Raw genomic sequence first — 16,248 nt, 5'->3', positions numbered from 1 at the left:
AATTTTGCATGCTATGCCGAATTTCGTGCAAATCGAAAGATATATAGGGACTTTGGCGCACCATTTACCTTAAATCGGACGAAAATATATATGGGACCCATATCTAAATCTGAACCGATTTTTACGGAACTTAGCACACATTAATATAGACTCAATTCACTACGCTATGCCAAATTTCGTGTATATCGAAAGATATTTAGAGACCTTGGGGCACCATTTACCTTAAATCGGACGAAAATATATATGGAAGCTATATCTAAATCGGAACCGATTTCCACGAAACTTAGCACACATCATTTTAGACTTAATTTAGTACGCTATGCCAAATTTCGTGCAAATCGAAAAATATATAATGACTTTGGTGCACCATTTACCTTAAATCGGACGAAAATATATATGGAAGCTATATCTAAATCTGAACCGATTTTCACGAAACTTAGCACACATCACTCTAGACTCAATTCAGTACACTATGCCAAATTTCGTCCAAATCGAAATATATATATAGGGACTTTGGTGCACCATTTACATTAAATCGAACGAAAATATATATGGGAGCTATATCTAAATCTGAACCGATTTTTACGGAACTTAGCACACATTAATATAGACTCAATTCAGTACGCTATGCCAAATTTCGTGCATATCGAAACATATATAGGGACTTTGGCGCACCATTTACCTTAAATCGGACGAAAATATATATGGAAGCTATATTTAAATCTGAGCTATATCTAAATCTGAACCGATTTTCAGGAAACTTAACACACATCATTCTAGACCTAATCAAAGGATATATACGGACTTTGGTGCACCATTTACCGTAAATCGGACGAAATTATATATGGGAGCTATATCTAAATCTGAACCGATTTTCTCAATTTCAATAGGGTTCGTCCATGGCCTAATAAATGAGCTGTGCCAAATTTCATCCAAATCGAATGATAAAGGCGACCTGTACTTTGTTTACAATTTAACTTCAACAGACGGGCGGACGGACATGCATAAATCGACTCAGAAGGCGGTTCTATGCATATTCACAAAAGGAACCATGTGTCTTTCTCGTCTCCTTCTGCCTGTTACAAATATATGCACAAAGACGTAATACCCTGTACCACAGTGTGGTGAAGGGTATAAAAATCTACGCTTATGATGGCCCTCGTCTAACTAGCTAACACAATTTTTTGATGGAGGTAGTACTTACTTGGACTCACCGCCCTTTGAAAAGTATCATCCACACTGTTGTTATCCACATAGTCCTCCTCGTCATCCTGCAGCTGAGTTGAATCCTCAACCGGAAATTTTTTATTCGGTTTATAAATTGAAAAAACACTTTCATTCAGATTCATATTTTCAATTGGTGTTTGTGATTTCCTTAGAATCGCCGAATTCGACACACCACCATGACTATCAAAATCGTCATAGCCATTCGGACTTCCACGAACATAATTCACATCCTCAACAATTAAATTGTTGCCCGACGATTGGTTAACAATATTCCGCATGGAAATCATGGATTTCTTGGAAAAGCGATCAATGCAATTCGATTGGTTCATAACTGGAGAAATGTTTGTTGTTTTTTGTGGCCCTTACTCGTTTACATTCCAGTCGGAAATGAAAACTTTTACCAACTTGTTTGCAATTTTTATATCTGAACGGGGTTTTTTTGCTCAGTGAAGTAGGGGGCGTTGTTGTTGTCGTTTTTTTCTCTCCATTCTATCTGAAGTGTCAACCACTTTGATGATGAATATTTTATGAGATAAATGCGGGTTAATGCGAACATAAAGTACGGTCTTTGTCATGCAACCTAAACACAATGCTAATGCCTCAAAAGTGCAACAAATTCCAAAAGTAAATATTGCAAATAAATAAGGTGACCATAGAGAGTCCTTAATACTTTCGTAATGGTTTACGTGTGTTTACACCTAAGGATAAGTTATGGCAAAAGAAATATTTTGTATAGAGGTTTCGCATCTTTAATTTAAGTAAAATAAGTAGGGTTTGCAATGTCGCAACATTTTTTAAATGACCACGAGATTTTGTAAAGGGACCATCTGGACCCAGTAGTCTGAATTTTTAATGAGTTTGAAAAGACATTTTTTCTACCAATAAATTTGGTTTTTTAGCATAGGTTGCAGAATGACATGTTTAGGGATTGATGTTAGTCGGTTTTGATATAGCTAAAGAACACATATTTAAGTTCGTTCAATTTCATGTCAATGTTCCTTCAAAAAGGCGACGTCTGTTAGGATATAGGAATATACCCAAAGTGGTGGAGGGTATCATATAGTCGGCGCAGTCCGATTTAACTACTTTCCTTACTGATTATTATTATACCCTGCACCACACTGTAGTACAGGTCAATATGCATTTGGGCATATGTTTGTAACAGAGAATATGCATAGAATCACTTTCTAAGTCGATTTATGCATGTCCGTCCGTCCGTCTGTCTGTCCATGTTAAATTGTAAACAATGTACAGGTCGCATTTTTGATTCGAATTAGATGACTCATTTATTTGACCCAAGAACGAACCCTATTGAAATTGGGAAAAATCTGTTCAGATCTAGCTTAGCTCCCATATATACATTCGTCCGATTTAAGGTAAATTGTGCACCAATGTCCCTATATATCTTTCGATTTGCACAAAATTTGGCACAGCGTACTGAATGAAGGATGGATTAAGGTGTGCCAAGTTTCGTGAAAATCGGTTCAGATCTAGATATAGCTCCCATACATATTTTCGTCCGATTTAAGTTAAATGGTGCACCAATGTCCCTATATATCTTTCGATTTGCACGAAATTTTGCACAACGTACTGAATTACATATGATGATGTGTGCTAAGTTTCATGAAAATCGGTTGAAACTTAGATATAGCTCCCATATATACATTCGTCCGATTTAAGGTAAATGGTGCACCAAAGTCCCTTTGTGTATTTCGATTTGCACGAAATTTGGCGCGGCGTACTGAATTGAATCTAGAATAATGTGTGCTAAGATTCGTGGAAATCGGTTCAAATTTACGTATAGCTCCCGAATATATTTTCGTCCGATTTTATACACATGGTGCACCAAAGTCTCTATATTAACTTCGATTTGCACGAAATTTGACATAGCGTACTGAATTGAGTCAGGAATGATGAGTGGTAAGTTTCGGGAAAATCGATTAAGATTTCGGTATAGCTCCCATATATACTTTCCTCCGATTTTATGTAAATGGTGCAGCAAAGTTCCTATATATCCTTCAATTTGCATGAAATTCGGCATAGCGTACTGAATTGAGTCCAGAATGCTGTGTGATACGCTTCGGGAACATCGATTCAGACTTCGATTGAATGACATTCGCCCATGTGCTGCATTTCGAGTTTGCTCGAATGTGAAACATTTTCCCAAATTTGGTGTGCTCCATTCCGAATTCCCAAAAAAATATTGGGAATATAATTCGAGCACATATAGCCTTGTTGATTGAAAACGAAGTGAGATCGTACGTGTTTTTCTGAGCACGTACAAGTTGAAAAATAACTCTGAAGTAATATTTAACGTGTTTTTACAACATTTATTTAAAAAATACAGTATTTACATTAGTTTTTATAGTAAAATTAAAGAAAATAAAAAAGGGCTCCTTTTATCAAAAACAGCGCCTAACATTTTTGAGATCAATCCGGCAACTCAACCACCATATGATCAAAATAAAAATAGAATCTATAAAAAATCTACTTTTAAGATTTCCAATAGTCCTTTTAATAATGTTTCTTGCAGATGTGTGCACTTTATTATATCGATGTTGACAAGATCCATGCTCCACTTGTTTATAGGCCGTCAAAAAATTTTTTTAAAGTGTAACCACTGTCTCCTAGAAGCCAACTATTTTGCATACCATTTCCTCTTTTGTTAATGCTGCCTAGCTGCACTCATATGCCAAATAAAAGCATCATGGCTGGATCCTGGTCTGCAGCTATCCACAGCTTGCACACAATTTTTTTTACAAATTGTTACAATATTTTACGAATTGTTGTGCGATCAACACTTATATTTAAATCATTTACCACTACCCTCTGAAACCCACCAACAGCCAGAAATCTAACTGGAGGCTTTCGGGAATGACACCCTTGTGTATGAAAGGATCCACTTGTCTCAAAATATCCATAAATGCTTATTTTAGCACGTTCCAGTATCATTAGACTTTTTCTGTTAGAAACCAGGGCAATTAATAAGCCAGCAGGCATATTTTTTCTTAATTTTGTTGGTAAACAAATTGCAATTTCCAATGAAACATATGTTTTTTTATTGAACACATTTCGTAACATATTGAACACAGCTATGCTTTCGAGCCGCACTTTTACTCGAAATTGAGCACACCATTTTGCACAACATGGGAATTTAAAAAAGTATTGGAATTCAAAAACTCTCGGAACATGTCACATGGGCGATTATTACGTTTTGTTGAAATTGGTGCAGATGAAGCTACCTTCCATATGTATTTCGAACGGGCGTCTGATTGAGATTAAATTTTTAACAGTGGGACGTACCAAATAGCGTGTATCAAGGCATGAGTATGTTCCTTCGAGAGAACATCGACAGTGGTGAAGGATATCATATAGTCGGCCCAGTCCTACTACTTTTTATACCCTTCACCACACTGTGGTACAGGATATTATATCTTTGTGCATATGTTTGTAAAAGACAAAAGGAAACGAGATAGACCCATAGTTCCTTTTGAGAATATGCATAGAATCACTTTCTGAGTCGATTTATGCATGGTTGGTTGGTTGGTGTTAAATTGTAAACAAAGTACAGGTCGCATTTATTATCCGAATTGGATGAAATTTGGCATACTTCACTTTTTTTGGGCCAAGGACGAACCCTATTGCAATTGAGGAAAATCGGTTCAGATTTAGATATAGCTCCCATATATATTTTCGTCCGATTTTATGTAAATGGTATACCAAAGTCCTTATATATCTTTCGATTTGCATGAAATTTGGAATAGCCTACTCAATTAAATCTAGAAAGATGTGTGTTTAGTTTCGTGAAAATCGGTTCAGATTTAGATATAGCTCCCATATATAGTTTCGTCCGATTTTATGTACATTGTGTACCAAAGTCCCTATATATCTTTCGATTTGCACGAAATTTGTCATAGCGTACTCAATTAAGACTAGAATGATGTTTGCTGAGTTTCTTTCTTGAACGGTTAATATTTAGGGGATGAAATGGGCCAAATACTAAATTTTTGTCGGTTTTGTGGTCTCTCCAGAGGCCGCAATAATGGCCCGAACATCGTGAAATTTTGCATGGAGAAGGGGATCGGGCCAAAGAATAAGCATTTTGATAAAGATCGGTCAATATTTAGCGGGTCAAATGGACTCTGACTTCTGTGTGAAAAATTACAAAAATTGTATTCTACAACGTATACATTTACCCCTGAAGGACATAGACCCTAGAAGTTGATAGTATATCCAAGAGGAGTGGTTGACCTTTAAATTGATACCAATTATATTGAAGTACTTGGATGTTGGAATTACACTTAAATATATACAGGCGCTTACGTATTCATATATTATTTAGAAACCAATTACCACAAATATAGCGCTGATCGCTCTGAAATTTTCCATAAGGATCCAAGTATGGTCAAGGACAATGCCTATAATTTTCGATGATTATCAAATAATAATATTGGGATGAAGTGGACCGAAAACTTAATTTTTTGTGTTTTTTCGAGTCTATCTATAGGACACAATTGAAAGTCGAACATCACAACACAACCCACGTTGAAGGGAATCTGGACAAGCAATTATAAGGACTGTACTGAATATTAGTAATATTTGTTGACCTCTAGACGTTGAAGAGGGTGCAAATATCGCGAAATATTGCCCAAGAACCAATGAAAGATAGATTTTCGTGGAAGTTGTGTAGGGTATCATATGGTCGGCACCGTCCGACTATACTGCTCCGCTCACTGGTTTTAGAATATTTTTTCTAAGAACCTAACATATTTTTGTTTGCATATTTCTGTTTAAACAATTTAATTATTAAACATTTTTCACCTGACCAGAATGACACACCCAAATATTGCATGACCGAATGTTTTCGCTACTGTTGTTGTTGTTTATTTAGAAAATGTGGTAAATTATAGGGAAACCCGCAACAGATGACGGTTAAAATTATTATTTTAAAAAATCCCAGTTCGGATTGGAAACAAATTAAAATAAAATACCCACACTTTTGATGGTCCTTGTAAAAAAATAATTTAAAAAGTTACGCCTATTATTAAAAAAAAATCACATAGAAAAATTAATTACAAATAATTTTCTGTAAGGTTTTTAGACCTTAAAAAAAATACTTTTAAATCATTCACACTTGTGTTGGATACCCTAAACACTAATTTAAAAATGTTTTTTGGACTTTGAAAAAAAATTGATAACAAAAGAAAATGCTCCAATGGATTGCTAAAGTATATAATAAATATTTATTTTTATATAAAAAATTAATAATAAATTTAAGCACACAAATCAGGTAGACCGTCTTCACGACTTTTGGAATCCAATTGCAGAAGCATAAATTCATATGTTACTATTGTCGACATTAGCTGCAATACCAAAATAGATATATATGTAACAAACATTTCAAAAAAACCCCCCTGCTTACCCCAAAGAACCCCTGCCGTGTTACGGTATAGAAATATTTACCCGTCAATCCAACGGTTTCATCTAATAGTTGCGCCATAAAACGTTGTACCTCCTCGGTCCAACAGCCACTCGGTACCAAATACAAAATTTTCAAGGGCAGCAGCGAAGCCTCACGTATTCTTGAAGCAAACATAAAAACACCACAGGTATGACCCAGTAAAAATACCAATGCTACCCAAAAATACACGATACTAATGGGATAGCGATGTTTTCTAAAGGGGGGGAGGAAGTTATTACTTTACAACATTTCAAAGGCTGCAAATGGAATAGCTAACGTAAATATATTTAATAATTGATTACAAATGAAATACATATTGTTTAGCGCCGAGATAAGCACAATTGCCGATAGATGTTCGTTCACCTTCTCCATAAATTCGCATAGCTGGATGTGATGCTGTCGTATTTGATTCCATAGAGCGTCGGGGATGTACTATAAAAATAAATAAAAGAAAAAAAATTAAAAAAAAACCATACCGGTGTTGAGACCTAACAAAATCCAAGCCTTGAAAACAATAATTTAAACAATTTACAGCTTATTGGAGACCTTGAAAAACCACATAAAAAAATTCACGCCTGATTGAATACCTTAAAAAATAAAAAATTCGCCAGTTCGCCTTTTAAGGGACCTTGAAAAAATAACATAAAAAATACACGCCTGTTTCGAGACCTAGAAAATGTAAAAAAACGCCATTTTGAAGACCTCGAAAAAATAATTTAAAAAACCACGCCTGATCGGAGGCCTTGAAAAAAACAATTTAAAAAATCCACGCCTGATCGGAGGCCTTGAAAAAAAAATAATTTAAAAAAATCCACGCCTGATCGGAGACCTTGAAAAAATAATTTAAAAAATCCACGCCTGATCGGAGACCTTGAAAAAATAATTTAAAAACCACGCCTGATCGGAGGCCTTGAAAAAAATAATTTAAAAAAACCACGCCTGATCGGAGACCTTGAAAAAATAATTAAAAAAAACACGCCTGATCGGAGGCCTTGAAAAAAATAATTTAAAAAATCCACGCCTGATCGGAGACCTTGAAAATATAACTAAAAAATCCACACCTGATCGGAGACCTTGAAAAAAAAACAATTTAAAAAATCCACACCTCATCGGAGACCTTGAAAAAAACAATTTAAAAAATCCACGCCTGTTCAGAGACCTTGGACAAAATAATATAAAAACCTGTAAGGAAAGTAGTAAAGTCGGACGGGGCCAACTATATGATACCCTTCACCACACTGGGTATATTAAACAGATGCATCCAAACAGACGTCCCATTTTTAAAGGACCATTAATATGAAATTGAATGAACTATAATATATGATCTTTATCTGAATGTGAACCGACTTAGATCAATCCAAAACATTTGTTAAAATGGTACAAAACTATGTAAATCGATTTCAAACAAATACCAATCGGATATCCGTTGGTCTATTTCTATAATTCTACAAGACACACAACTACGTTATTCTATGCTCAATTTTGTGCGTTGTGCGAATTGCATGCCTATCTGGCAAATATGTGGAGTTAAATGCACCATTTACTTAAAATATGACGAAAATATATATGGAAGCTATATCCAAATATTAACCGATTTCAACGAAACTTGTCACAGGTTAGGTTATACAAATTTCAGTACGTTTTGTTCCTATAAGCCACTTTGGGTCTTTGGTGCATCATTTACATTAAATCGGACGAATATATATATATATATGGGAGCTATATCTAAATCTGAACCAATTTCAACGAAGCTTAGCAACGAAGCTTCGCTCCACATGGCCTAGCCATCGTAGTCGCTGCAGCACAATACCACTGACTTTGTCGATGTCCGCGAATAAATTTAAAAACTTGTGGTTCATTCGACGCCGATATTCACCACCGACGCCGATCTGCCCGTAGATATTTCGGAGTATTTTTCTTTCAAACACCCCAAGAGCTGCCTCATCTGCTTGCGCAAGTACCCATGCTTCAGATCCATATAACAGCACGGATAGTATCAGCGTCTTGTAAAGTGTGAGTTTGGTCTGACTGGACGTGGCCTTGTTTCTAAACTGCTTCCTTAGACCATAATATCATTTGTTGGCCATCACAATCCTTCTCCGAATTTCAAAACTGATGTCATCCGTTTTATTTATGGCGGTAACAAGGTATATAAAATCTTTAACTACCTCGAAGCTGTAGTTCTCAAGTTCAACAGTTTGACCGAGTCTACTCGACGTCTTGGGCGTTGATACCATCAGCTTGGTCTTCTCGCCGTTTACTGCCAGACCCACTTTGGCAGACTACTTCTCAATTTGTTCAAAGGTGGCTGTTAGCGCTGGCAATGTTTGACCCATTATATCGATGTCATCGGCGTAGGCGAGTAACATGTGGTGTACAGAGTGCCATTTCTGTTCACCTTTGCGTCTCGTATGACCTTTTCACACGACAACTGTCACCTTGTCTGAATCCTCATTCGGTATTGAAGGGCTCCGAGAGGTCCTTTCCGACTTTAACTGCTGACCTTGTGTCACTTAAAGTTTTCATGCATAGACGTATTAATTTTGCAGGAATGCCAAACGCAGACATGGCTTTATACACCTCTGAACGGATAGGGCTGTCGAATGCGGTATAATAGTTGACGAATAGGTGAGATGTGTCGATGCGTTTTTCGTGGGTCACAGACAAACTGTCACCTTGTCTGAATCCTTTTTCGGTATTAAAGGGCTCCGAGAGGACCTTTTCGACATTAACTGCTGATCTTGTGCCACTTAAAGTTATCCTGCATAGCCGTATTTATTTTGCAGGAATGCCGAACGTAGACATGGCTTTAAACAACCCTGAACGGATAGGGCTTTCAAATGCGGTTTAATAGTTGACGAATAGGTGGTATGTGTCGATGTGTTTTCCGTCGGTCTTTTCCAGGATTTGGCGCAGAGTGAAAATCTGGTCAATTGTGGATTTGCCAGATCTGAAGCCGCATTGGTAATAATAATTTCATTAACCATTGGATTCAATCGTTCACACAGCACACTGGATAGCACTTTATATGCGATGGGAAGAAGCCTAATTCCTCTATAGTTAGCACATATCGTCTTTTCTCATTTCTTGTGCACGGGACACAGGATGCTGAGGTTTCAATCATTGGGCATGCATTCCTGTAGCCAAATTGTACTAATCAGCTGGTGCATGCCTGAATAGTTCTTCTGGTAACCCGTCGGCTCCTGCTGCTTTATTGTTCTTGAGCTGATAAATATATATGGGGGCTATATCTAAATCTGAACCGATTTTTCCCAATTTCAATAGCGTTTGTCCTTGGGCCAAATAAATGAGCTGTGCTAAATTTCATCAAATTCGGATTATAAATGCGACCTGTACTATGTTTTCAATTTAACACCAGCAGACGGACGGATATGCATAAATCGGCTCAGAAAGTGATTCTATGCTTATTCTCAAATGGAACTGTGGGTCTAACTCGTTTCCACGCCTGTTGTAGAACCTTAAAAATTATTTTTATAAATCCACGCCTGTTGTAGAACCTTAAAAAAATATTTTTATAAATCCACGCCTGTTGTAGAACCTTAAAAAAATATTTTTATAAATCCACGCCTGTTGTAGAACCTTAAAAAATATTTTTTTATAAATCCACGCCTGTTGTAGAACCTTAAAAAATATTTTTTTAAAAATCCACGCCTGTTGTAGAACCTTAAAAAATATTTTTTTATAAATCCACGTTTGTTGTAGAACCTTAAAAAAAATATGTTTATAAATCCACGCCTGTTGTAGAACCTTAAAAAATATTTTTTTATAAATTCACATTTGTTGTAGAATCTTAAAAAATATTTTTTTATAAATCCACGCCTGTTGTAGAACCTTAAAAAATATTTTTTTATAAATCCACGCCTGTTGTAGAACCTTAAAAAATATTTTTTTATAAATCCACGCCTGTTGTAGAACCTTAAAAAATATTTTTATAAATCCACGCCTGTTGTAGAACCTTAAAAAAATATTTTTATAAATCCACGCCTGTTGTAGAACCTTAAAAAATATTTTTTTATAAATCCACGCCTGTTGTAGAACCTTAAAAAATATTTTTTTATAAATCCACGCCTGTTGTAGAACCTTAAAAAATATTTTTTTATAAATCCACGCCTGTTGTAGAATCTTAAAAAAATATTTTTATAAATCCACGCCTGTTGTAGAACCTTAAAAAAATATTTTTATAAATCCACGCCTGTTGTAGAACCTTAAAAAAATATTTTTATAAATCCACGCCTGTTGTAGAACCTTAAAAAAATATTTTTATAAATCCACGCCTGTTGTAGAACCTTAAAAAATATTTTTATAAATCCACGCCTGTTGTAGAACCTTAAAAAACATTTTTATAAATCCACGCCTGTTGTAGAACCTTAAAAAAATATTTTTATAAATCCACGCCTGTTGTGGAACCTAAAAAAATATTTTTATAAAAAAAATATTTTTATAAATCCACGCCCGTTGTGGAACCTTAAAAAAATATTTTTATAAATCCACGCCTGTTGTAGAACCTTCAAAAAATATTTTTATAAATCCACGCCTGTTGTAGAACCTTCAAAAAATATTTTTATAAATCCACGCCTGTTGTAGAACCTTAAAAAAATATTTTTATAAATCCACGCCTGTTGTAGAACCTTAAAAAAATATTTTTATAAATCCACGCCTGTTGTAGAACCTTAAAAAAATATTTTTATAAATCCACGCCTGTTGTAGAACCTTAAAAAAATATTTTTATAAATCCACGCCTGTTGTAGAACCTTAAAAAAATATTTTTATAAATCCACGCCTGTTGTAGAACCTTAAAAAAATATTTTTATAAATCCACGCCTGTTGTAGAACCTTAAAAAAATATTTTTATAAATCCACGCCTGTTTGTAGGCTTTAAACATTATTTTTAAAAATTTCAAAAATTTACTTACACTTCCTTTCATGAGTTCGATGCGATCTGCAAACTGTTGAAAACGTGTGGCCAGCCCCAAACTAACAGCCATAATGAAGAAATCCATAAAATTCCATGTGACCGTAAAGGCGGTATTAATGAACTGGTCATAAAAAGTGAAAAAGAGAGAGTGAGAGGGAGAGATAAAAAAAGGAATCTTATTAAAACAGGCATAAAATTTTTCTTGCAAGGATTAAAACGTTAACTGAAGTCGACCTACAAATGCACAAATCACCACCATAATATGATAATCAAAATAGGTGAAGACATCGCTCATCAGGGCCGTTATTAGGTATTCCTTGTAAGAGTGACGTGTATCCTCCGGATGACAAATTAGACGTTCCATTAGGAAATTATAATAGTGGGAGGCATAGTAAAGGCTATTCTCCACTAAGACCATCAGCACAAGAAAATAACGAAAAAAAAACAACAACAAAAAGTAGTTACTTAATTAGTTCGCTGTGCTAAAATATGGAACTTTTATCATATTTATTGTGGTTGTTGTTATAAAACTTGCTGCATGTTTGCTTACCCAGGGCCAGTGACCAAAAAACTATTGTCAAAGTTCGCAACTGTTTTTGGAGCGACCTTTTCGGTGGCTGATAAGGTGGCTTCAGGAATATTAAATCGATACGTGTCCAGTGCATAATTAGCTGAGGCCAACCTCGGGCTATGCTTAGGAAATTGAGGAAAACTGTCATGCACATGAAGAAGAAGACAATGCCAACTAGCAATAGAAATAAAAAAATTATATTAATTCCATTTTCAACACCATATATTTTCATGGTCTCCAAAACCAAGAATTTAAAAAAAATATATTCAAACATTTACTCACTTATATTTTTCGGATTCAGACCGGCATTCAATAGATTATCAGATACATGTAATGTCTTCCAGCTACCAAAAAAGAGGAACAGAAACGTTGTTGTAAATGCTAGGCAGGGTATTTTGAATGCCAAACGATACGGATTGCTGTCCATGGAATTGACCAAGGGCATTAGACCAAATATTTGGGCCACCAAGAGACCTAGATTAAATTGAAAACAAACAAACGCACACACACACATTAAATTATAATTGAAGTAAAACTCATCTAACTCCGAATCTTACATGGCCTAACGGCACGATGAAATGTATCCAAACTCCTGAAATCCTGTTGCCGCTGAAGCAAAGTAAATTTCTTTAAAATCTCCTTTTGATTACGACGACGTAATTTGAGATTTGACCAAACTTTCCAGTGGTCTTTCGGGAAGGTCATTCCGTTGGTGTTGTCGTTGTTGTTGTTGTTTGTATAAATGAAAAACTAAAAATATTCCAGAGACCGCCTTGATTATGGCAAATTCCGGTTGATACTATTGACCACATTTGTGGCTGCCCACATTCGGCTGACCTGACCACAGTTACGATTGCATGTTGACATCAAAATAATCAGGGCATAAATTATCCGAATTTAATTAGGGGGTTCGAAGCAGTTTTGTTGTTGTTGTTTTTGTTGTGAAAACACAGACAGACATATTAAGTAATTATAATGGTCCAATTAAAACGCACTCACGCCTAATTCGCAGCCCATTAGGAATTCTGCGTTCAGTTAATTGTGGTTAATTATGTTTATAATTAAACGCGATTGAAATCGTTTTTCAAACTTTTATTGTTTCAAAATATTTTCTTTAAAATAAATAAATCTTGAATTATTAAATATTTTTGTGAATTTTGTAAAATTAATTTTTCAAAATCTCCAAACAGGCGTGGATTTTTAAATTGATTTTTCAAAGTCTCCAAACCAGCGTGGATTTTTTTAAAATAAATTTTTTCAATCTCTCCAAAAAGGCGTGGATTTTTTAAAATAAATTTTTTCAATCTCTCCAAAAAGGCGTGGATTTTTTAAAATAAATTTTTTCAATCTCTCCAAAAAGGCGTGGATTTTTTAAAATAATTTTTTCCAAACAGGCGTGGATTTTTTAAATCTATTTTTCCTATCTCTCCAAAAAGGCGTGGATTTTTTAAATCTATTTTTTCAATCTCTCCAAGAAAGCGTGGATTTTTTTAAATCTATTTTTTCAATCTCTCCAAACAGGCGTGGATTTTTTTAAATCTCTTTTTTCAATCCCTCCAAAAAGGCGTGGATTTTTTTTTTAAATCTATTTTTCCAATCTCTCCAAAAAGACGTGGTTTCTTTAAATCTATTTTTTCAATCTCTCCAAAAAGGCGTGGATTTTTTTAAATCTATTTTTTCAATCTCTCCAAAAAGGCGTGGATTTTTTTAAATCTATTTTTTCAATCTCTCCAAAAAGGCGTGGATTTTTTTAAATCTATTTTTTCAATCTCTCCAAAAAGGCGTGGATTTTTTTAAATCTATTTTTTCAATCTCTCCAAAAAGGCGTGGATTTTTTTAAATCTATTTTTTCAATCTCTCCAAAAAGCCGTAGATTTTTTTAAATCTATTTTTCAATCTCTCCATAAGCCGTGGATTTTTATACCCTTCACCACACTGTGGTACAGGGTATTATGTCTTTGTGCATGTGTTTGTAAACGCAAAAGGAAACGAGATAGACCCATAGTTCCTTTGGAGAATATGCATAGAATCACTTTCTGAGTCCGTCCGTCTGTTGGTGTTAAATTGTAAACAAAGTACAGGTCGAATTTATAATCCGATTTGGATGAAATTTGGCACAGCTCATTTGTTTGGCAAAAGATTTGTCCTATTGAAATTGGAAAAAATCGGTTCAGATTTAGATATAGCTCCCATATATATTTTCGTCCGATTTAAGGTAAATGATGTACTAAAGTCCCTATATATCTTTCGATTTGCACGAAATTTGGCATAGCGTACTAAATTGAGTCTATAATAAAGTGTGTTAAGTTTCGTGAAAATCGGTTCAGATTTAGATATAGCTCCAATATATATTTTCGTCCGATTTAAGGTAAATGGTGCGCCAAAGTCCCTAAATATCTTTCTATTTGCACGAAATTTGGCAGAGCGTAATGAATTAGGCCTAGAATGATGTGTGTCAAGTTTCCTGAAAATCGGTTCAAATTTGGATATAGCTCCCATATATATTTTCGTCCGATTAAAGGTAAATGATGCGTCAAAGTCCCTAAATATTTTTCGATTTGCACGAAATTTTGCATAGCGTACTAAATTGAGTTTATAATGATGAGTGCTAAGTTTCATGAAAATCGTTTCAGATTTATATATATCACCTATATATATTTTCGTCCGATTTAATGTAAATGGTGCGTCGATTTGCACGAAATTTTGCATAGCGTACTAAATTGAGTCTATAATAAAGTGTGCTAAGTTTCTTGAAAATCGGTTCAGATTTAGATATAGCTCCCGTATATATCTTCGTCCGATTTAATGTAAATGGTGCGTCAAAGACCCTAAATATTTTTCGATTTGCACGAAATTTGGCATAGCGTATTAAATTGAGTCTATAATAAAGTGTGCTAAGTTTCCTGAAAATCGGTTCAGATTTAGATATAGTTCCCATATATATTTTCGTCCGATTTAATGTAAATGGTGCACCAAAGTCCCTAGATATCTTTCGATTTGCACGAAATTTGGCATTGCGTACTGAACAGAATCTATAATGTTGAGTGGTATGTTTCGTGAAAATCGGTTCAGATTTAAATATAGCTCCCATATATAGTTTCGCCCGATTTTAGGTAAATAGTCCACTAAACTTCCTATATATCTTTTGATTTGCACGAAATTTGGTACAGCGTAATGAATAATGTATAGAATGATGTGTGTTAAGTTTCGTGAAAATCGGTTCAGATTTGGATATAGCTCCCATATATATTTTCGTCCGATTTAGGGTAAATGGTGTACCAAAGTCCCTATATATCTTTAGATTTGCACCATATTTGGCACATCGTAATGAAATCGGTATATAATGATGTGTGTTAAGTTTCCTGAAAATCGGCCCATTTTATATATAGCACCCATATATATTTTTGTCCGATTTAAGGTAAATGGTGCGTCAAAGTCCCTAAAAGTTCTTATAAAGTCCCAAAGTTCTTATAAGTCTTTCGTTCAGCCCCATGTCAATGTTCTTCCGAAAAGTCTTTTAGGTGGCTTTGTAGAGTATACCCAAAGTGGTGAAGGGTATCATATAGTCGGCCCCGTCCGACTTTACTACTTTCCTTACTGGTTTTAAACTAATTTTATTTTTAATATTGCGTTCCTTTGTTTCCAATGTCAATGTCCAATGTCAATGTCCTTTAATTGGTAATATAGGTTCCACACAAAATCCAAACTATTGAGAATATTCAAATGAAAATAAAATATAAATAAAAACAAATGCGAAAACCTGGAAAAGGGAAATTGTAAAAAACAAACACCCACCCTCCAGAAATGCACGTGGCATCGAAATTAAAAACAAATAGTGGTCGACAAAAGGAAAGGGAGCAAAAACACCCCCAAAACCGGCATGCACGATTTTAGCCGGGTCAACAAAAATTGTTTACAACAAAACATGTTGACGCCAAACACAAATTTCACTTTCTAGGTGGCAAGACAAAGAAATGATAGATCGGTTGCCAAGGTAACCCTAAGGGTTGTGGGCTGTCAGATTACGGCCCTTCTTGACGGAAAAAAAACGTC

The 16,248-nt window shown here is 35.0% G+C and overlaps 1 protein-coding gene across 1 annotated transcript; it reads right to left on the bottom strand.

Annotated features, from left to right (window-relative positions):
- Positions 1-6,500: 6,500 nt before the first annotated feature.
- LOC133322502 (gustatory receptor for sugar taste 61a) lies at positions 6,501-12,900 on the bottom strand. The gene is made up of 8 exons (XM_061531490.1): positions 12,753-12,900; positions 12,478-12,669; positions 12,189-12,369; positions 11,863-12,088; positions 11,623-11,745; positions 6,966-7,120; positions 6,650-6,902; positions 6,501-6,590 (listed from the first exon to the last, which is right to left on the bottom strand). Exons 1-8 carry the CDS (start codon positions 12,898-12,900, stop codon positions 6,501-6,503), a joined length of 1,368 nt encoding a protein of 455 aa, XP_061387474.1.
- Positions 12,901-16,248: the final 3,348 nt, after the last annotated feature.

This window comes from Musca vetustissima, unplaced genomic scaffold, assembly GCF_032173495.1.
Source record: "Musca vetustissima isolate MV318-11 ecotype Yass unplaced genomic scaffold, APGP_CSIRO_Mvet_v1 utg451, whole genome shotgun sequence".
Classification (NCBI taxonomy): Eukaryota; Metazoa; Arthropoda; class Insecta; order Diptera; family Muscidae; genus Musca; species Musca vetustissima.
Note: the sequence above shows the minus strand (reverse complement) of the source record. Positions and strands in the feature narration are given on the sequence as shown.

What these genes read in the sequence shown, in the direction of transcription:
- LOC133322502 (XM_061531490.1), bottom strand. Translation starts at nt 12,900, where the DNA reads ATGACCTTCCCGAAAGACCACTGGAAAGTTTGGTCAAATCTCAAATTA. An exon ending in TCTGAATCCGAAAAATATAA is followed by an intron (nt 12,370 to 12,477) that starts GTGAGTAAATGT and finishes TTCTATTGCTAG; the next exon opens with TTGGCATTGTCTTCTTCTTC. An exon ending in ACTTTGACAATAGTTTTTTG is followed by an intron (nt 12,089 to 12,188) that starts GTCACTGGCCCT and finishes GAACTAATTAAG; the next exon opens with TAACTACTTTTTGTTGTTGT.